Below are 23,270 nucleotides of genomic sequence, written 5' to 3' on the forward strand. Positions count from 1 at the left end.
TGCTGCATCGTGTGACAGACGGACAGACAGGCGAACAATGGACGGTTCCTACTGAACTCCTCACATTGCTGGCTAAAGGCTCTTTATTACATTATCACACTATCTAGAAATGAGTAAAAGCCACATCTGATAGCAGTACATTGATATGTGCCTTTTTTTTTTTTTTTTTTAACAATGGTCACATGAATAGTAATACTTTCCCTTGTCCATGGCAGTCACTAATAGCCTACTAAAACTGAAATGAAATGAAATAAAATAAAATAAAAACTGAAACTAAACATTTCCGTAAAACAGAAGTGGATGGCTCACGCGCCACGCAGAGCCCAAAAGCGTAGGCGCGTGCTTTCATGTGCTGTAGGAAATACCGTGCACATGAGTGTATTGAGTGTACATAAAGGACCCAAAAAAGTGGGAAAATGTGAATTTATATGAAACCCAAGTTGCCGAGATGTGCCGTTTAATAATTTTAAGCATCAATTATATGCATGCTGTACATATTCGCTTCTTTATTCTACCGCAGCAGAACACTTTCGTAACAAGTTCCATTTTGCTATTATTTCGAACTCACAATTACTAGGTTCTGGAACGACAGAATTGCCATATATGGCTCAGCCAATCAGAGCGCAATTTGAAACAACGTTGCCATCGTCAACCGGAAGCGAGCGAAGCGTCCTTGGAGATATGCTTATGTTGTTGTTGATATTTAGGCTGCTCATCTTTTTCTCCCTTCTGCGTACAAAATGTCCGTGTTGACCAAGTGAAACCTGATCGACATTGCCCCCGAGGCTAGTGAGAAAACGATTAATAGCTTGCAAGGTAAATCACTTGACGCTAACAAGCTATTCTGTAACTACTTAGCTAGCCAAGCTAACGTTAGATAAAGCACAGCTAATGTTGAAGTTAGCTGAGATGCTAACTGAGTAAGCTCGCCCCTTCCCCTACTTTCCTGCGCATTACTGGCTTTAAAATGATTGCATATCGAACGCTTATATTTATCGAGATGAGATTTAATTGTCTCTACTGATGCACAGCTGCATTGTTCTAGGAACGTGTTTAATAAACCATCGCTTCTCTTTGCATAAGTTAAAATAGCCCTACAAGGTAATTTGTTAATCTTCTTAGCTAAGGAAGTTGTCAAGCTATTATCTTATATTCCGTGTATTTTCCACAGCTAAGAACTGTATCAAGCTAGACTGACTACATTATGTAGTGTTGTCTGCCACTAGCTGCGTTATAAAATATGATATTGTCCCTTCATTTGCCAGTCGTTCTGTTTTCTATCCCCCCTTGTCTCTTCAGTAACCATGACTGCAGCTGCTCTCATTGGAGACCAGCTGATCCTTGAGGAGGACTACGATGAGAACTATATCCCCTCTGAACAAGGTACATAGGGTTAACGTTACATGGATGGAGTTCCAGGCTAATATAACCAGAACCCATTCTACAAGACATAGTGGGTACATTAGGGGGGATATTATTAGCCTTGAAAGCGACCAGTGCTGCTGCTGCTGCTAATGAAGACAAAAAGCTGCACATTCCTTTGACCTTATTACAACTATCTGCAGGGCAGGAAACTTGCATATCTGCTCCAGAGTCACAGTGGCTGGTGCATCCAAAAGTTAAAATGTACAAACTTACCAGCATCTGGCTGGTGTGAAATCCTCACCCTGATTATCTGTGTCTATGATAGGTTTAGACCAATATATTGGTTTGCTGATAATTTGGGCCAATATTGGCCTTTTATTAAACATCAGATATCGGCCAGTCAGTATTGTCCACTACTGATATGATGGAGGTTTCTCCCTGACCACAGCTAACAGTCTGTAAAACCTGCAATGACATGTTATTTTCAGTGCACACTTTCTTTCTTTATCATTCAATTGTGTTTTTTGTACATTATTGTTCCTTTTAAAGGCAGCAATGTATCCCAGTTTCCCCTACCATTGAATAGGTGTGGTGTGTCCCTGCCTTAAGGAGCTGCTAACCTTAAAAGATGTGAATCAGTATGGGTTTCTATGGAGAATTTTATGATTCATATGATGGTCTAAAATGGTGTTTCAGAGGTTTTCCACCCTGACAAGAATAAAATTATGGAGGAAACACTGAATGCTTGTAATTTTTTGGCATGAAAATGGTCAAATTTAAGAATATTGAATATCAGTGACTATTGGTGATTTCAGTCTAAAAATATTGGTGTCGATATTGGCCTTCTAAAACCCATATCCGTCAAACTGTAGTCTACCATATTGTATATTACTAGATATAATATACTGCTATTACGATATATAGTTAAACATTCTCAACTCTTCTCATAATGCTCTCTCTCTCTCTCTCCCTCTCTCATCAGAGATCCATGAGTATGCCAGAGAGATTGGCATTGATCCCGATAGTGAGCCGGAGCTCCTATGGCTGGCCAGGGAGGGCATGGTTGCCCCTCTGCCTCATGAGTGGAAGCCTTGGTAAGGAGGGAGAGAGGGACTGGATCCCCCAGACCAAAACCCCCAATAGAGAAGACTCTAGTCTGGAGCAGTATATCTGCTGCGGTTGTGTAGCAGATACACTGTGGTATGGAAGAGGGATTGCTCTTACTGTTATGTTTTGATTTCTCCTGATGAATTAAATGCAGTTATAAACAATCTGGTTGATCCTGAATGAGGAGTTAAAATGTTCCTTGCACATGCTATCTCCTGCCCCAACAAGTCTGATTCATACCAGTTTGTTTGACGGTAACTTAGAAGCTTTGGGGTCCTTGAAAATAATCAAGGGTGAATGCTCTTGAGACCTGAACTGTGGAAGCCCATAGCAACCTGCTCTCAACAACTCTCCAGGCAGATGTCAGCTGTAGTCAAATTGTCTAGAAAATGCTTATCATAAACTACAACTCACTACTAATACACCAAATATGTATGTAACTTATAACTTCAGTTAGATGTTAGATGAAATAAATTTTAGAGCAAGTAACCATACAGAAAACTAATGACATATTATAAGGTTATAATATAGTATTAGTAAATTCAAGTCGATTGAATGAGATTCTAGGGTCTTGTGTAGGACTAATAATGCAATCAGTCGCCACAAAGCAGCACAGAACAATGTGTAAAGCCAACAAGAAGCCTGCTTTCTCTATGTTAGACTCATTACTCAAAAAGGCAATATACAGTATTACTCATAAACTCTAAATAGATTTCTCATCTAAGCTATAGCCATAGTGGTGGGATATAGTTTTTGTATAGTTCAACTTCAATCTGATACTTGGAGGGGTTGACAACAAGAGTACAAACTTATTTTTTGACTAGTAACTGTGATATTATTACTGAAATTGACATCATTTCTTATACTATTCATTATTATGAAAAACAATACAACCACCCAACACTTCTTTTAGATAGGTTCTATGAATAAAACAAATACACAACCTGGTTCAGCATTCAATTTTAGGTGACAGTCAGCCCAAACCTCCAGTGACATTTCTCCATTCACCCATCCATCCATTCATCCATCCATCCATCCATCCATCCATCTATCCATCCATCCATCCATCCATCATCTCTCCTTCCCTTCTCTGGGCCTTTTTTGAGGTGCTGAAGTGACCCCCCTCCTCTCCCCCTCCTCCTCCTCCCCCCACAGCCAGGATGTGACGGGGGACGTCTACTACTTCAACTTCTCCTCGGGCCAGTCCACCTGGGATCACCCCTGCGATGAGCACTACCGCCGCCTGGTGGCCCAGGAGCGCGAGCGCGCCCAGCTCACGGCCGCTGCGGGAGGCCCGGGGCCGAAGAAGGACAAGGACAAAAAGAAGAAGAGAGAGAAGAAGGAGAAGAAGGAGAAAAAGAGGAAGGAGCCGCTGAAGACTCCTGGAGTGAGTGGTTGATTTTTTCTTTTTTTATGTTGTATTTCCTAATTTTTGTTTGAAAGATGCTACATTTTCTGTGTTGCTAACAAATATTCGTAAGATAAGAGAAGAGAAGATGAAATTTATTGGGTTGATGAAGCAGAGAATAGAGGTGTAGGTAGATCGGTGGACAAAGTGTAAAAGGTGCTGAGGATTTGAACAAAAAGGTAACAAAGGATATAAATAAAAATTACACTAAAAACTAAATATTTATCTTAAAGACAGTCTGTCTTCATGATGAAGAATTTCTTCAGGCTAAAAAGAATTGTCACTATGACGGCTATTGACAGATTTGCAGATGTTTGCAGTTTTTCAGTGTAAAGTGCATTTATGCAGGATTTGAACACTGTACATTGTTGGCTAATGGCTATTCATATTATCATATTTACAGAGCATATACACAGGATGAGCAAATCTGCGTTGTTATCTAATATGTAGGCTCTGTATGAGGATGGGAGAATTATTTGTGTAATGTCTTTTTCATTCATTCCGAAATGGACTGGACTGGACTGGATTGTGCTTTCCCTTTGACACTATTTGGACATGGTCTCTTACAGCGTTGCTTGCTAAATCATCTTTGGCAGTAACTGGCACTTGTGAGTGTGATGTAAGTTGTTCACTGATCTAGAGAAGCTGAACCCTGAAGTCAAAGATGCATGGCTATATTACTGAGTCACCGAAGCATGTTGGGAAACGACTGTGTGGCTTAAGAGAGATGGCAGGGCAGATCAGATGCCTTCAGGATAGCTCTTTACCAGTTTTATTTTTCAGAGCAGTCAGGCTACCAACACAATGTTAAATAACCTGTTTAAGATATTTATAAGTGTATAGGAAGTGTGTAGAAACGGCTATTGCTGATGTACCTTGCATGCCTGGACCCATTTTGTTGTTTGATGGTGTATTTTTCTTATTCCTGCAGATAACTGGCCAAACACAGGCATTTACAGTGCAACTACATTGGAGTTTGATAGGAGAACATTTTTCAGCTATCTAAAATATGAACAGTAAACACCAGATTTTGGTATCAGTCCCTTCTACTCAAAGAGCAAAGGCTTCTCTCTAGTTTCACCATTTTGCTCACCAATGTTCACCAATCATACAGGGAGAAATGCATCGTAGAACCAAATTCTTCACTGACATTGGACCATAATGCAATGCAGCCACAAGACCTGTTGTATTTTGAGTAAGGGACGTGACTCTAGAAAACCTCAAAGTTCATGCCTCTTTTCTAGGGGTTGTCGAAAGGCATTCTGGGAAATGTAGGACATCACTAACTGAAGCAGAAGTAGAAAGTGCGTACACCAAAAAAGTCATTTACGCTTACACTTCATCACAAAATAAGTCCTGGAATGCATTGAACATAATAAATAGATGCCATCTAACAGTGTAAGAGTATCTGAGGGTGGATTTTTCCTTAAACCATCACTTCTGCCTCACTGTTTTCCTGCTGTCAATCCTCTACTTATCCTTCCTTTAAATAGTCCACACGTGGAGGAAGGAAACGGCAGAAAAAAAGTAGATGGCAGAAAGATGGACAGGCAGTAAAAGCACCCACAAGTTCCTCATCCAGCCGGTCCGGTCATCCCTCTCTCCCTCCCCGCCCCAAGGAAGGGGTAAGAGAAGGAAAGGTAGAAGAAAGGGCGACGGCAGCGGAGGACAGAAAGATAGCGATGAAAAAGCAGAGGGAGGGAGAGACGGAGGAGGTGCGGGACAACAGAAGAGAAGCGCAGTGTACAGGAGCAGAGGTTCTAGAGATGGACGAGCCAAAGAGAGTCAGAGAGACGCAGGCAGGAGAACAGGGTCGCACAAGGTTAAAGAGACAGCTAGAGAGGGGAAACAGAGATGGAGAAGGAGGGGTGCGAGAGATCGGAAAGCCTGATGAGGATGGAGGAGCGAAGCCTGTAATCCATCCACTCATCCCTTTATCCCTCAGCTCCTCTGGGGTGTTAGGGGGAGCGCGAGAAGAAAACGAGGGTAGACAGCGAAAAGGAGAGCTGTCCTTTGTAGTTCATCTTTTAGACGCAAGCGACCGTGAACAGGACCGCGTCCCCCATCTGGATCCTTCAATGCTGTCCATGCTTGCAGGCTTGTCACCATCATTGGATTCGAAGCCTGTAGTCCCCTCCTACGCACGTCTTCTGCGCTTTTCCACCAAAGTCTGCTCCTTCATCGCGTCCACGTTCCCCTCTTCCCTCGTGCCCTTCGCAACTCCTCCATCCCCTTTCCTACATTCGGCTCCTTATCCATCCCTGATCCTCACGGCCCTCTCGGCCGGCTCAGACGAGGAGACAGGAGGGAGTGCGGCTGAGCGGTCAGGACAGGAGATAGCGGAGAGAGAGCCGCGGAAAGGTGAGGCGAGAGAGGGAGAGGTAGCCTCGGTTCCTCTCTGCCCCGCGAGAGAAGAGCCGGGAGAAAGTGTAGATGGACAGCCAGGACAAGGCAGAGCAGGGATTCAGCAGGTAGGACTACAGAGAGAAACACTGAGAGAGATCCTGTGCTGTACTCAGTGAAAGTGCATTTGTCACTAATGTAATATTGGTGAGACAAAAATTGAAGGTAGAGACATCGTCAATGCTCCAGTGCTCCAATGTGCTGAAATTCTAGTTATGTGTTTACTCACCTGACTGTCTCTCTCTTCCCCCTTTAGGCGCTGAGTTCGACCCTGGGACCCCTGCCGTCCCCGCTGGGCGGCCTGGCTCCTCTGAGAGGTCTGGATGCCCCCGGGCCTGGGCCCCTCCCTGGATCTGCGCCTTCACTCCGGGGGTCCCTCGGCAGCTCTGGGGGTCTGGAGCCCCTGAAGACAGCCCTGGGGGTAAGACCCGAGCCCTATAATGAGCAGCTTGTGTGTTTGTGAGAGAAAAGGCAGCTTTTCCCCCTGTAATGTGATAGGCATCTACCCATAATCCCAGTAAAGAACATTCTCAAGGATATTGTGGCTGATAACAAGCAATGTGACTTTCTTCAGAGTAACTAGACATAACATACATAAAAATAATTAAACTGAGAAGACAAGAAGGTTTGCCAGCTAGTCCTAACTTATCATGATATTTGGCATAGCAAGTAAAATAGCACGCCTAGCTGTGCATCATCATCACAGGAATTAGCCCAGTTGGAACGCATCTTTGACCAGATTGCTTGGGCGTAACTACCATTGTAGAAGAGTGCAGGGCAAACATTAGCCAATTCAAGAGCCCTATGAAAGAAAAGACAGTGTTACAATTCATGTAAAATGCTTTATACAAGAACAAATGTGGCATGATATGTTGGGGGTATAGATCTGTCACAGGAGCTCTGAATGGTCATGAGCCAAATGTGGACTATATTTGTACTGTAGAGAGTAAGCTGCACTGTTGATTCTTCGTGGAAATAGCCACTTAGCCCAAGCAACTTAGATACTCTAATGAAATTAATTTTTTCCCCTCTTTTCTCCACAAGGGTCCTCGGAGCAGCGGAGGGTCTAGTGTTTTAGGCAGCAGGCAGGAGGAGAGGGTGTCTCTCTCTCTGCCCGGCTTCGATGACGACGACGACGACAACGATGAAGACAGAATCTCAGAAAACGAGGTACAATAAAACCTAAAAGCAAACGATGAAATGAGCATGTTTATTGCTGCCTGTGGCTCAATATACGCCCTAGTCAAACCTGATATTGTCCCCTTTTCAGCCAAGTTCTCGTGGTTCAGCCAGACTGTTGAAGAACCTCCACCTGGACTTGGATGCCCTCGGAGGAGGCCTGCAGTACGAGGTAGACACACACACAACAGTGGTGGAGTTTATTGTTATTGCTCCTATGCCATAGTATCTTACAATGAATCTTGTCTCGCAATGAGAGAACATGAGAAGAGATATTGCCTCTAAGCTACCGTTGCTATGTCACTAGCATGGTAACTTGGGTGTGTGTGTGTTCCAGGACAGTGAGGCCAGTGGTGCAGCTCCACCAGAGGAGAGGACCGAGCCAGAGTTGCAGGACTTGGCCCTGTCTGGAGACCACAGCCCTGAACCCCCGTCCCAACAGGTACACACACACATACACACTCACACACACACACACACACACATACACCGTGCCCTCCTGCAGTGGCTCCCTGCTACATTTCTGTCATTCTAGTTCTTGCTCGCTCTGCCTCTCTGTCTCATTACTGTTGTGTAACATATTGTAACATTCAAAGTGTAACCTGTCTAACATTTCTGTATTCTGTATGTAACACTTGTAGAATGTACTGTATTGTATCCTTTGAAGGGCTGCACTATATTTGTTACCTTAACTGACAAGTTATTAGTTGATTGAGACACTTGGAGTTATTTTTGATAGTTCTTGTTTTTCCATGTTGCATGAATTGACAGGAAAATTAGAATCACATCTCTGGCATCCCAACAATATTCATGAATATTGTGGTGAATAAGTATTTCTATTCTTACACCAGGGATTTTGTACAGCACAGAGTATATTGTTGAGGAAGCAGTCTGAAGTACCTTTCCCTCTGGTAAAACTGCAGACTCAGATCATTTTGAAATTGCAGTGGCCAGTGTTGCAATTTCAGTATTTGTTTTACTTAGTTGAGCCCAGCAAAGTCCTGTAGATAAATAGCTAACCGAAAATGTTTTATTTTTAGTTTGGGGACAGCCCTAATTGTCTGCATGTTGCTACATGTTCTCAGTGTATCGTTACCGCAGTGACCTTTTCTCCTTGTCTCATATAACTGTGATTCTAAACCATTTGTTGTTCCTGCTCTTGTGTCTCTTTCTCTCCTGTGACCATTTGACCTGTCTTACCTTTTGACCTTTCACCTTTACACCGTGACCCGGGATGTGTTTCTGTAGCTGCTGTGCTGCTGGGATCTGTCCTACGGCCACGGCTGCCACTGTGTCTTCCTGTTTGTCCTGCTGTCCACCTACTGTCACTGTTACTGCTTCGCTGTCTGATTCGAAATACCAGCAGCATGTCGTCATCATGTTTTTTTTTGTTTTTTTGACATTAGTGGTGCACAGTCCAACTCCCCACTGACACCATGAGAGAAATAACCACTAACAAATTGTTCACACATTCCACATTGCACACACTGAAAAGAGAAAGCAGGGAATACATGGATTCCTCGCTCTGGTGTTAAAAAATGTCAAAATTTCCCAGAGATTTTGCGGCAGTGTAGCTGTATATTGCTTCTATGTAGAAGAAACGCTTAAACAAGAAAATCACATTTATATACACTATGATCATATCACATCGGATGTGTGTGTGTGAGAGAGAAAAAGGAGGGAAAGGGCAGAGAGAGAGAGAATGTGTGTGTATTTGGTATGTGCATGTACGTGTGTATTTCTTAAATTTGTATCTACATACTGTCTCTAATATATTTTCCTGTGCATAGACCCTGTATGTCCATTGTCTAACGTAACTAATCATCTTTGGCTCTGCGAAGGGCGCCATCGGTTGGTTTTGCATGTCAAGATAAACACCCCCTCTCCGCCCCTTTCTCATCTTTCACGGGGTCACAGCCTCTCTGTCCACCTCCTTTCCTTTCCTCACCTCCCCTCCTCCCTCACTTCTCTCCCTTCTCTCCCTTGTGTCTCTGCACGCCTTCCCTTGTGTCTCTGTTTTGGACGGGCGGGCTGTTCCTCCTATTCTACACCCCCTCCTCCCGCCCCACCAAGGACTCTCTGAAGGGCCGACACCTCCGCCTGTCTCCCCTGGCAGGCAACAGAGACCATGGCAGCGAGGGGGGGGCAGGTCCTGCCTCCCCCAAACCCCTGTCTGCTGAACCTCAATGCACAGGACAGGAGGTAGAGGAGGAGGAGGAGGAGGAGGAGGAGGAGGAGGAGGAGGAGGAGGAGGAGGGAGGAGAGGTGCAAGACGAGGCTGTTCAGGCAGAGGATGGGAAGGAGGAGGATGAGGGAGAAGGGAGCAAGGAGAAAGGAGGGGTAGAAAATGAGGAGGAGGAAGTGGGAGAGGTTGCACAGGCAGAGGATAAAGGAGGAGGGGAGGAGGATGAGGGAGAAGAGAGTGAGGAAACCGTAGAGAAAGGTAGAAAAAGCGATGGGGAGGAGGAAGAGGAGCAAGGAGCTAAAAATGAGGAAGCTGATGATGTAGACGACAGCCATTTGAAAAGCGACGAAGAGGGGGGTGAGAGGGAGGAAGGAGGAAGTGATGAGGTGGCGCAGAGCAAGGAAGAGAAGGCGGAGGAAGAGAGCGACGAGGTAGAGGAGGAACTCGTCAAAGGTGAGGAGGACGAAGAGAAAGATGAAAGTGAGGAAGGGGAGGGCGGAGCGTCGGGAAACAAAAACCCCAGCGAGGAAAAGCGAGAGAGCATTGAGGGAGAGGAAGATGACGGCGACGAAAAGGTAGAAAAGTGCGTGGAAAGCCGGGGTGACGAGACCGAGGACAGAGTAGAGGATGGGGAGAGCGATGAGGCCGTCGAGAGGTTCGTGGACGAGAAGGAGGAGGTGGAGGAGGACATGCAGGCAGTGGAGGAAGAAATTGAGGAACAGGCGGAGGAGGAAGGGGAGGAGAGCGAGGTAGAGGTGGCGAGATATTTCGATGAAAGACAGAAGGCAGAGAAGAAGAAAACGCTCATGAAGCTTCTTGCCAGGGAGTCAGAGGGAGGTAGCGACAAAGCGGTGGACCATAGTCTGAGAAGTGAGGAGGACGACGATAATGACGAGGTAGAACGGGAAGACAGCGAGGGAAAGAGGAACGAGAGCGCGGAGGAAGAGGTAGAGAGGTGTGTAAATAGCGAGGGAGGGGAAGAGAAGGATGAGGAAGAGGAGGAGGAGGAGGACGGGGAGAGTGAGGAGGCTTTGGAGAGATGCTCCCTCAGCCACAAGCAACCGACGGAGGAAGGGGGCGAGAGCGACGAGGAGGCGGCGGAGAGATGCGTGCGGAGCGAGGGAGGGGGAACGGAGGGAGAGGGAACGGAGGGAGAGGGAACGGAGGGAGAGGGAACGGAGGGAGAGGGGACAGACGAGGACGAAGCGGACCGCCGCGCCCGGAAGCCCCCGACGGCATCGGAGAGCGAGGAGGAACTCGTGGAGAGGTTCGAGGCGGTCCAGAAGACGATGTTGACTAACCTTAGGACGCTCGACCGAAAGAGAAAAACTCTCATTGCTGGCAAGGAGACGAAGAGCGCGGCCCCGAAACAGCCCCTTCCGGCAGAGGTAGGACTCGGTGTGCGTGCTCCCACCTCCACCCCCAACCCCCACCCCGTCACCCCTTCTCCCCCCCCCACCCCAACCCAAACCCAACCTCTGAACGCATGCGCGGGGCCCAAGGGCCTCCTAAAAGTATCCAAGTCCACTGCCTTAGGGGCTGCCTCATCCACCATGACCCCCCCCCCCCAACCTCACGCTCCCGGACGCCATCACACACCCACATTGGAATGTCAGTCCATCCGAAGCCCAAAGCAAAACGTCCGGGCCAATCAGCTGTCCAGCCCATTGGAGCCCCTGAGGACTGGATTGGAGAGTTCTCGCTCCTCTTGGTGCCTCTGGTCCCTCCCTCCCGGTCGAAGTGCAGGCTTTTGCCAGTCTGTCTGCTTGTAGATCGGCGGCTGTTGAAGGCCTAGAGATATGTGACTAGACCCAGGACCCGCTACAACTCCCCCTGCTTGCTTTGCTTTGCAGATTGCTCTCTTGACTGCCTACTTGGCTGCCAGCTCGCCAGCATTGTGTTTGTGTTCGCATGCACGCTCTGCCTTTGCCTAATACCGTGTTTCTGTGTGTCTTTGGTAAAGTCGGCATGCTTCAATGTCAGTGTCATCTGCGATGTACTTCACTCGTGCGAGTTTGTGAGTGCGTGTGTGTATGCGAGCGTGTGCGTATGTGTGTGTTAATGCAGAATTGTCACCTTGCCACTTGTCACTGAGTGTGCGTGTGTGTTCTTGCAGGAGTCTGAGCCAAGCGAACACATTGAGGAGGCTTCATCCTCCATAGACGATGTCAAGGTACAATTACATCTCACATTATCAAGTCGAATAGAAATCCTCATATTTATTGCAGCTACTGAATATTTAGACAAAACAGTTAATTCTGATAATGTCATATGGAGACACCCACCAGTCATTCATTCATTCATTCATTCATTTCCAATCTGTTTTGGGATGGTTCTGGTTTCCTCTCCAAGCTGTCGGAGAAGGTCCTGGACCTCAAGGACCTGTCGGCTGCTGTCAGTCCGCTGGAGAAAGACGACAAAGAGGAAACGAAAGATGAAGAGGAGAATGAGGACGGGGAAAGGATGAAGAGGGCTGAGGCTGCTGAGAGGTTTGTTGTAACTCTATAACAAACCTTTTGTTTTTAATATTGTTTTTTGGAAAAGGGCCACTGTGCTCAGACCCATTGGCACATCATCCTTATGCCGAGTATACAGTGTTCGCTTGACTTTATTATTATCTAAAGTCAAGGTTTTAAAAGGTTTTGAATATAGTTAGATAAAGAATTGGAGGTATCAAATTCAGTTTTAGAGGTATTAAAAATGTTGCAGTTTCTTGGTGTGCTCTGTTTCCGGTGAGAAATCAGCTCAGACACATAGACCAATGTTGTGATAGGTCTACAGTTTTCATTGTCACATTTGAGAATGTGAAAATCGCACTCATATTTCTTTTTAAAAGGTCTTCAAAAGTCTTGAATTTCATTTGGTAAAACTGGCAGACACTGTGTCAAAGGAAAGGGATTTGCCCTGTTTGCACTGTATTTTCTTTGCAGTCCCAGTCCTTTAAATATAGCCTACTTTTTAAAAAAAAACATTTTCTCCACATTATGACACCTCTCTCTCCAGGCGTTTGCAGGCTGCAGGCAGGTTCGACCCTCCAGCTCCGAAAGTGGAGCGGCTGGTCCTCCACCAGTCCAGCCCCTCTCCCTCCCTCTCCAGCCCCTCCCACTCGGAGCGAGGTGTCGGCCTCCGTCCGAAAGCCGAGGGCCTTAGCGCCTCCCTGGGGCTCCAGAGGCCCGAAACCTCCAGGGGCCGGCTGGTCCGCACCTCCAACACCCAGCTCCAAGAGCCCGAATCCCCCATACGAAAGCAGGAGAGCCCCCTGGGAGAGGAGCTGAGCTGGAGGACCCGGAAGGAGGAGAAAGAGGGGGAGAAGAAAGAGAGGGAGAAGGAGGAGGAGGAGGAGAGAGCAAGGACAGAGGACAGGAGGCTGAGGGAGAGGGAGGAGGAGAGGGAGAGGGAAAAGAGACAAGAAGAGAGGGAGAGGGAGAGGAGGAAGGCCGACAGAGAGGTGGAGGAGGAGAAGGAGCGCACGATGAGGGAAAGGGAGAAGAGAATGCGCCTCCTCCGGGAGGAGCTGAGGAGAGAAGAGGAGGAGGAGGAGAGGAAGCTGAAGGAGGAGAGCGAGGAAAGAGTCAGGTAGGCATGCGGAGCGTAACGTTGAAGACAAGGAAAGATTTAAAATCCTCACAAACCTTTTAATACCTCGCTCTAGGCTTTTGCCACCCCCATATTATATCACACAAGTCCATTAAACTGAAATACTACAAAAAGCCCAGTCCAAATACTTAAAAAACACACTTTCCTCCTCCCTTTTGTTACTGAATGAGTCGAAACATTCTGCTTTCATCAAGTGAACTAGCCAGTGTTAATCTCTGCTTAAATTTAGTCAAAAACTAGTGTGGTTTTTAAATTTAGTCAACAATTGTGGACAGTGATAAGTAGAAATTCTGTACCACTGTGATATCAGAAATCATTTTATTTTGTTCTGTTATTGGAGACTAATATCAAACCCATAATCTAAAATCAATGTTTTATCATTGGAGGTATGGTTTATTATCCAGTCACAGACATGCATTAACATTTGGAATGCAACTTGTCCATCTTGACAATTTTCCCCAAAATATCAGACAGCTCCCAGATCAACAGGTACATTTTGAAATTACTAAATGTTGCAAGTGTAATCTACACTAATGCAGGGATGTTATTTTCTACAGTTTCAGAGCTGCTGCAGTCGACATGTTTTCATTGACTAAAAGGTTATTATTTTTGTCGACAAATCATATGCCATTTTCAGTGAGTCATTGACAAAATTGAATCAGCATGACAGCATGAAAACCTGACTAACTTCCCGGAACAAAAGAGTCCATGACCGTGAAAATGAACATTACCAGCGAGGGAGAGAGAAGGACATGCAGGAGAGAAGGAATTAGAATGAATTAGAAGGAAAAAGAATTCAATGGAGGACTGTTACTCTACATTAGTATGGCAACATGGCCTTTGCAGCAGTATTTGTATGTGCTCTTAATCTCCACTGATGAATCCTTATATGCCCTGTGCAGCGAGAACTGAGGTTTACAATGTGACTCAGTGTTTATGCCTGCAGCCAAATGATGATGCTGTTTGTGTGTCAGTGTATGTGTGTGTGGGTGTGTGTGTGGCGTCCTTGTGTGTCCACAGCTGTGTCTCCTTGGTGGGTGTGTGTTCATGTGTGCGTTCATGAAAAGCTTTCCCTCCTTTGTGACGGCTATGAGCCGTGTGTGGTGAGATTAGAGAGAGACATAATAATGAAATAAATAATGAAACAAAACTATTCTTTTATTATTCTTTTATTGTAGTTTACATATTGAGCTGTAATTTATGCTATGTTGTTTACTTCTTCACGATCTTGTATGCTTTTATGTTTCATTGCTACGTAGGGTTATTGTTTTACATGGCAAATTCTGTGTGTGTGTGTGTGTGTGTGTGTGTGTGTGTGTGTGTGTGTGTGTGTGTGTGTGTGTGTGTGTGTGTGTGTGTGTGTGTGTGTGTGTGTGTGTGTGTGTGTGTGTGTGTGTGTGTGTGTGTGTGTGTGCCCCTCCAGGGCTCTGCATCAGCGTCTCCAGTCTAAGAGGAGGGAGGAGGAGGCCAGGCTGAATGAAGAGTCTGATAGGAGGCTGGAGGAGCTCAGGGAGTCTGTCCAGAGGGAGAAGGACAGCCAGAAGCACAAGCTCAGGTCACACACACACACACACACACATACTCTCACACACAGTGGTACATTAGAGCAGTGATTCTCAAAGTGGGGTTCGGGGATGCCTCAGGGGCCCTTGAGGAGGTTCCATAGGTTCCCCCAGCAAAATGAGGAAAAGTTTAATTCACTCGAAATTATCTCAGCTAGAGAATACATAGGAATTGCTGTTCTCAGAAGTTTCAGTCTCACTATAATTATTATCTCCCCATGTACAGTGTACAGTTTGTTTCCAATATGGGGATCCCTTGGACAAAATCTTATTAAAGATAATGAGTATGACCCTTCACTACAGTTGAACTTGGGCAATTCAAGTCAGTTCAACTTTATTCAGTTTGCAATCAAATATCCCCCACAATCCCAAAAAATGAACATTAGTGTGTGTGTGTATGTGTGTGTGTGTGTGTTGTCCTCAGGGAGGAGGGTGAAGCCTTGCTGAGGGAGCTGCGTGTCACTCTAGAGGAAGAACGCGCCGCGGAGCGCGATAGGCTGGAGGCCCAGAGGAGGCGGGACATGGAGCGGCTGAAGGCGGAGTCGGAAGAGGAGCTCCAAGCGGAGAGGAGGAGACTCCTGGGAGAGAGGGAGGAGAAACTGAACTCTCTGAAACAGGAGGTGACTGAGGATTTGGTGCAGGATGATGCTGGCCAGCCTGGATCCAAGCTCATGTTTGATTTCATTCTTGTTCACTCATTAACAACATTCACCGGTTGAATTTTGGCATTGCGACTGGCATTGCAACACTCAGCAAATCAGGCTGCTTTACCCAGTGCTCACGATGGAGATTTACATGTAAACACAGGCTAATGGCATCAAGCCCAGTTAGAATGCTTTATGTCTGTTGGTTCCAGGGAAATCAATACCAGTCCAATAAAATGCAAAATTCAAATGATTTTGTGGTTAACAAGCAATTCTGAATGAGAAACGAAAATGAGCGATTCATGGGGCTGGATCCGGGCTAGATGTGAGCATGTTTGCATACTGGCTTGGAAAGGACAATGCCTGTTTTCACGTAGGGGAAAGCTACCTGCCAGTGTGTGCAAGGGTCAGGCAAGTTCTAGTTCTCTTATAGCCAGATCTCTCCCCACACTGTGTTCCAGCAGAGAAGTGTGGCTGAAGCCCTTGTTAAGTTTAAAGGCAGAAAAAAAAATCCCAACATTGTGTGTCTCTGTCTTCAGCCAGATCCAGAGATTGTTTTAGAGTGTGTCTATCTTCAGCCAGTCACAATCTATAGTGCCATTCTAAACTTCTTCTTCTTGAGTGTATATTAGCCAGCATTTGTGTGCCTTTGAACCCATGTCAACACAGAATGCAATTGGAAAAGATGCGAGAACATAAATCATTTGGCGCTTGTGTTTATTCCAATTTGATAGTACAGTGCTGGCACTTTGGTGACTTTGGGGAGGCAGGTTCATGATGTGTGTGTATGTATGTGTGTATGTGTGTCTGTCTGGGTGTTTGTACTGTTATGTGTGTATAAAGGTCAAAAGCACAGAGAGGAGGAGGGAGCTGATGAGTCCACGACCCGAACAGCAGCTGGCAGAGTACCAGCGAGAGGTTAGAGGACACACACACACACACACACACACACACAGGTTTAGATACTACTCAATAAGCAACAGACATGATTTGTAGAAAATGAGACAAGAGTTAGAGTTGACTGACCTGAGTTTGCACTGCTGTGTGGTTATGAAACATCTCGTACGCCCACCTTTGTGCTTCACTGCCGATACCCAGTTAGCCGACGTGCTCCAGGAAGTGCGGGAGGAGGTGCAGCGCGACCACGACAGGAAGCTGGAGCAGCTGAGGGACGACCACAGGAGAGAGCTGAACAGCGTCAGGGAGAAGCACCTCGATGAGGTCAGGGAGAGGTCACATTCACACTTTACATTTAGCTGGCGCTCGCATCCTGAGCCACTTACAGTGAGGACAACAGTAGAATAAGCTTGAATAAATGTGTGGTATTGGTATTACAAGCAGGCAACAGAAAGGAACTGAAGACTCAAAGTGACAACAAAGTACAAGTAAAAAAAATATTCTTGTTACACTAGAATATGCATGTATAATCAGAAATAGACGAGTGGTAAGTCAACATAAGACTAAAACAGAATTTTTTACCACAGAAGAAGAAGATTGTTTGTAGTAAATAAATGACCAAGATAGAGGACGATGGGAGTGAAGTAGATATCATAACATGACATATTATCTTCACTTCCCACTAACAAGTAGTGTAAAAAATGACATATATAATAATATAATCATAATGACATATAATAACATATAGGAATTCTTAAATTGAGTGGAATTCACTTTTACGTTTTCAATTCTCAGGTTTTGTAGTTGAGCACAATGATATGAAGGATTATCATCTATGGGAATGATAAAACGTGGGTGTGCGCGCGTGTGTGTACGTGTGTGTGTGTGTGTGTGTGTGTTCCAGGAGGCTGCTCAGAGGGAGCGCTTGCTGTCTGCTCTGCAGGACGACAGAGAGCGCCTCCAGGCCTCACACACCGTCCAACTGGAGAAACTCCGCCTGCAGCTCGACGCACAGATCCAAAAGACACGGCTGACACACTCACGCAAGGTGAGGAGACACATACACACACATGCACACACACACACACACGCACACACACACACATTTACTGTGTAGCGCTGTACTTGTGGTATCCGGTTTCTAGATATGATTTAGATGGGTGGATTACATTTACACATTAAAATCTGTCTCCAGTTGATTGTGCCGGTGATAGAGCCATGGGAAATACACACACACACACACACACACACATATACACAAATACTTTGTTCCAGAGTATAAATCTCTCTTTTGTCCATCAGGAGTCAGAACTGCAGGATCTAGCAGAGCAGTTGGAGCTGAAAGCCCAAGAGCTGAAGAGCCAGGAGGCCATGCTGCAGACCAAGGTATTCTATCCCCTATATACCGCTAGTCTGTCACTGATCCACTAATCTGAACCACTTGGGTTAATGGTCTCTGTTCACTTTTGGTCTTCCAGGCAGCGGATCTGAGGAGGAAGAGGAAGAAGCTTGGGGAGGAAGAGGAGGAGGTGGACAGAGGGATAGAGGTGGGGAGTCACACCTTTTCTGTATGAAGAGTGAGATTATATCCACCCACCCATCCATCCGTCTACTTCCTAATCCTCTCCTGTGTGTGTGTGTGTGTGTGTGTGTGTGTGTGTGTGTCCAGGCCTTACCCAGGCTGCTCCAGGAGAGAGACCAGCTGAAGGAGGAGCTGCAGAGGGCGAGGGAGGAGAGAGATCGAGCCCGAGAGCTCGTGCAGAGAGCGAGGGAGGAGAGGAGCGAGGCCAGGCAGGCGGAGGAGAGGACGAGGGAGGAGCGAGACCGAGCCAGGGAGGAGAGCGGGAGGGCGAGGGAGGACAAGGAGCGACTGGAGAGCAAGGTGGCGCTGCTGCAGGAGAGATGCGACCGCCTCGGCCGCAGAGTCGGGTGAGGGTTCACCAGACGAGCTTTCTGCCGGCCCTTAAAGGAGCAGTTCACCCCAAAATGAAAATTCGGAGTCGAGTTGAGTTCCCACTGACATAAAGGTTATCTTGTCGTTTTGTCCACGCAGCGAGCTGGAACAAGGCGAGAGAGCGAGCGCCTCCCCCAGACCGCAGCCCAAACAGGAGAAGAAGAAGAGGAAGGAGGAGGCAGAGAAAGCAGAGAAGGCAGAGGTCACGGCGCCCTCTAGTGCCAGGAGAGACTCATCACTACATGTAGAGGACCTGGACGACCCTCCGCTCTCCCCGATACCCGACAGCCACAGCAGCCTGGACGAGTGAGTATAGAGAGAGAGTGTGAGTGTGAGTGTGTGTGTGAGAGAGAGAGTGAGACAGAGAGAAAGGACAGAACTGTTGTTTTAGATACACAATGTGGGATATCCAGATGTTGCTACCAATCTGTCTTTATGCCTGTTAGCAATACAAAGTTATCAGTTTTTACTAGGGATTGACTGATATGGGTTTTTAAAAGCTGATACTGATGCAGACACTTATGGACTGAAGCTGCTGATAGCTGATACTTTGTGCCAATATTCAGTATTTTGAGATTTGATTGAATTTAGTGCCAAAATTCCAAGTATTCAATGTGGAAGAACCTCTGAAACAGCATTTAGACCATCATGGAACACTAAAACTCTCCACTGAAACTCTGATGCTACTACCACTACTATTTAATCTGTTTAAAATGTTGCGTTCGAATCAATTCAGGTTAAGGGTTTCCCATAGACAACCAGTGTAGTATTGATCAATTCTACGATAAATATGGAATCAAACAAACTCCATGATATCGAAGGTGGGTGACAATGACTGGTCGATATTTTCAAATACAAGGTCAATATAGGACCGATATATCAGTTAAGGTAGTTTCCCAACATTTAGCCCCGCCCTCCATCTTTCTCCTTGGCCTTAACCCCACCCCCTCTGTGCGTCCAGCATGCGGCGGTACGTCTCCATGCAGGGCGCGAACATCCAGAAGACCAGGCTCTTCCTGGAGAGGGAGAGCAGCCGGCTGATGGATAGACAGGCGGCTCTGCGGGCGGCCCAGGCCGGCTCCTCTCAGGACCCCGGCCAGGAAGCAGGCCTAACCCAGGACATGATGAGGAGCCTCCAGCAGGTAGGAGTAAGTGTGACACCCTTCCGCCTCCCGCTCTCCTTTTAGAAAGTAGACTGCTGTAGCTGGTTTGTGTGTGCGTGTGTGGGTTAAAATATGCGTGAACCTGATTTTTATTTTGCTGACTGTCACTCTCTCTCCATCCTCCTCCCTTCTTCCATCCCTCCATCCTTGACTCCTGTCAGGAGGCCAGGAATGTGGCGGAGTTGCAGCTGACGGTTCAGAGAGGGAGCGCTCTGCTGCGGAGGAAAGAGGAGCAGCTCCAGCAGCTGGAGAGCTCTATAGCCGAGGAGGTCAGCAGAAAAGATAGTCTAAAAAACTGTATTTCTAGTCTTAAGCTCGGTTAAAGTGATATTTCACTTTGGTTGGGCATTTTCTACCACCAATACTGGCTGCTCTGGGTCTAGTGTCTGAGTAATGCAGCCGGAGTGATGGTGTTGACAGGAAATCCCCAGGGCAGATAGTGTTGGAGGTCGACTGCTCCTGAGTCTCTGTGGAGATGAAGAGTGAAAAGGTTATATCAAAGTCAAATATTACTTCAAGCCTAAGTTTTATACAGAATACGCCGTTGAATTCATATAGAATATTTGATAAACGTGAGCTGTGTTTGATTCTGTGAACATGTGATTCATTCTGTGATTCCCAGTATTTGCAAAGACAAATCAAGTGTACCTCAAGTTGTAATAATAATACATACAGGTAAGTGATTGCTGTTAGCTGCTGTTATATTGTGTCTTGTTGCTCTCTGTGCTCAGCCGCTGTTTGAGGATCTGTCTCGGCTGGCAGCAGACAGGAAGGTGACCTTCGATGTGACCGAGTCGGACCTCAGCAGCACTGTGGACCCACAGGACGGGACAGGTGAGACTCACTGGAATTTACCAAAACACATGGACAAATACACTGGCGTTCACTGGTGAACACTAGTGTTCACAATAGTAGAATCACCTGCTCCATGCTATTTGGTTTAACAGTGGAGAAAAACACATTTCTTACAGTACTGTTATTTTGTAATATTGATTCATAACTCCAGTACATGAGAGAAAACATTTTGGAAACTGTGGAATATCTGTTTTGGCATTAGGTCCTATAAATAAATGCTTTGTATTATATGGACTGAATAACAATTGGCAATGCAAAGTAATGTACTGCTTTATATACTTACTATAGTATATATGTATTTTGTGCAGGCTACATATTGAGGTTGTATCTGTTGTCTGTTAACTCATCTATTTCACTACAGAATAAGTATTTCTGCTTTTCATCTCCCTCTCTCTCTCCTTCAACACCCTTCCCACTCTTTTCTCTCTGTTTCTCTCTCCCTCCCTCCCCCATCAGGAGGCCATCCTACCGTCCCGGCCAAAGTCCAGCAGCTAGCGGAGTCCCTGCAGCAGATCTCAGGTCAGCTCAACACCGTCCTGAGTGCGCTGGGTTCTCTGGCCCAGAGGCAGGGAGCCGCGCCGTACCCCGGCTTCCCTCTGCCTCTGTCTCAGTCCCACTCCATCCCTCCACCCCTCGCCACCACCTCCATCCCCATCCCCCTGACCCAGACCTCGGGGCCCGCCGCCTCGGCCGCACCTCCCCCCCTCGGGCTCTCGGGGCCGTCCTGGGCGTGGGGGCCCCACGGAGGCTCGGCGGCCGCCCCTCTCTACACCACCTCCATCTCAGGTGCGGCGAGGGCCTCTGAGGACCTCGCCAACAGCCGCTGGGCCCAGCTCTTCCCCGGTAACCAATAACCTGTACTGTCAAACTAATCGGGGGTTTTATGAGTGCGTAAATAACAGTTTGTAATATTTGTTATGTTGATATTCTCCAGGGGCCACGATGAACCCAGTCTCCTCCAGCACCATGAGAGCCAGCTCAGCTTACTCACCATACACTCCTGTTAGGTAACCAGCAATACATCTTTCATGGCAGCATCGCTATTATGACGGCTTTTACATGTGCCCTTATTGGCTCAAACGTACTTATAACAATACTAAAGTGTGTGTGTGTGTGTGTGTGTGTGTGTGTGTGACAGTGAATATACCCGTAGCCTGCAGTCTGTGCAGAAGTCGGTGGAGGTGGACGGCCAGAGGCTGCAGGGGCTGATCGACGGCAACAAGAGGTGGCTGGAGATGCGCAGGAAAGACACCAGCATGTATCCTTCATATAGGTTATGGTACACATACACACACACACAGTTATTATTATTGTGTTGCATCCCAATATACACAATCCTTGGCTCAATTCATAGTATTCCCATGATGTCACATGCATTTCCTACCAATATGGTGCTTTACCATGTACACAGCTCATTGGCTGTGGCTGTCATTTGATTATAATAATCAACTGTTATATTATTAGAATCACCTGTCAGGATTAAAAATCTCTCTGTAACCCATCTCCTCGTCTTTATCTACATCTCTACTTCCTGATTGAAGTGGATTGGTCAGTCTATTTCATGGAAAGAGTTATAAACGACATATCTTCCTCGTGTCCTGCTAACTTGCTGTAGTTTAAACCAATATACCAAATACACCTAATATCTAATCATTGTATTAAGACTGATGCATTCATACAGTGTTGTTCATGGTCCTTAACGCTGCTTGCCTAGACCTCTGTTCACTCGCTATCGGACTCCGGCCATGAACGGACTGGTCCAGCTGGGCCTGGACGACAACAACCAGATCAAAGTCTATCATTACTGAAGACACGACGGACCAGGCCACACTGCACCGTCACTGTATAAGAGCTTTGGAGCATAAATGATTGTGGGGAAGGAGTCTTGTGCCCTCTTTGATTCGTTCCTTCTCAAAACTCTGTGTATGTTTTTCAGGGAATGTCTGACCATGCACAGTGTGACGAGGGATTTGTTCTTTGCATATCCATGTGAGACGTGTGTGGATGTTTTTATGGTTTTGCCTCCTCGGATGATAGATGGGAGGGGTTTTGTAGTTGCGACAATCACAGAGAAGTATCTTCAAGTCAATTCAGTTGCACAGGGGTCAGTTTCATTTCACGGCATGTCACTTTTGACTCCGTTGGTTCGGTTACTGGCTGGCACAGTTGTGGCAGCTGGAGTGTAATGACAGCAAAGGGCCAGTGGGATTTTGAATTCTTTGCTTCATTTTCTTTGTCATTTTAGCCTGGAATAAGGTGAAATAGGAGAGATGAAAGCCATGCCACTTGTGTTTTCCACCCTAAGGTTTTCATTCCCACGTTCCCTCATCCGCTCCTCTCCACAGATCTGACAATTCATTCATTTCCACCTTAACCTTTCTACCAATCAGTCCGCCTTAACGGGAGGTGAGTAAATGAGGAGAGTTAAATGGGAACTACTTGATGGAAATCATACACCAAAATAACCACTATTGTAACAGTGAGCTGTTGACTAGGCAGTATTTTACGATCTTAACTAGATATTTGTGCATAGAAGTTTGTGTAAAAATGTACTGTATTTTTCTATGAAATATTTTAATAAATATACTTTTTTATATATTCATATATTTCCTGTGTTGTGATCCTGCCATCTGTTATAGGCTGTTACTGCGTTGTCTGCTGTCTCTTGTTTGGGCTTGTACACACACACATTTTATTCATGTATTAGCCTAGAAAATTACTCATGAGCTGGTTTTTAGGAGTTTGCAGTATCATCAAGAAATTTGCTCATGTTAATTGACTGCATAAAGTATCAAGAGGTTTTCATCTACAGATTTACATGGAAAAAAACTAAAAAAGTTAGAAAAAACATGATCAGTGTCATTTTAGGTAACGTCTTGACTATAGGATTAGGTGTCTTCACATCCTGGAAAAGTCTTAAAATGGCTTAAATTATATTATATAAACTCTAT

General features: G+C 46.1%; 1 protein-coding gene across 1 annotated transcript; it reads left to right on the top strand.

Moving 5' to 3' along the window:
* The first annotated feature begins 676 nt into the window (after positions 1–676).
* Positions 677–22,843, top strand: LOC139660704 (centrosomal protein of 164 kDa-like). The gene is made up of 27 exons (XM_071538907.1): positions 677–816; positions 1,300–1,383; positions 2,348–2,459; positions 3,628–3,859; positions 6,540–6,704; positions 7,328–7,453; positions 7,554–7,634; positions 7,800–7,904; positions 11,764–11,820; positions 12,000–12,136; positions 12,651–13,223; positions 14,668–14,799; positions 15,231–15,426; positions 16,294–16,368; positions 16,549–16,671; positions 17,252–17,395; positions 17,650–17,733; positions 17,826–17,894; positions 18,017–18,276; positions 18,401–18,607; positions 19,263–19,443; positions 19,626–19,733; positions 20,196–20,298; positions 20,776–21,162; positions 21,254–21,326; positions 21,458–21,577; positions 22,034–22,843. The coding sequence occupies exons 2-27, from the start codon at positions 1,305–1,307 to the stop codon at positions 22,125–22,127; spliced, it is 4,023 nt and encodes a 1,340-aa protein (XP_071395008.1). The 5' UTR covers positions 677–816; positions 1,300–1,304; the 3' UTR covers positions 22,128–22,843.
* Positions 22,844–23,270: the final 427 nt, after the last annotated feature.

This window comes from Centroberyx affinis, unplaced genomic scaffold (assembly GCF_046629955.1).
Source record: "Centroberyx affinis isolate AG114_WGS23_722 - 3 ecotype Tasmania unplaced genomic scaffold, CSIRO-AGI_Caff_v1 ptg003367l_1, whole genome shotgun sequence".
Lineage (NCBI taxonomy): Eukaryota > Metazoa > Chordata > Actinopteri > Beryciformes > Berycidae > Centroberyx > Centroberyx affinis.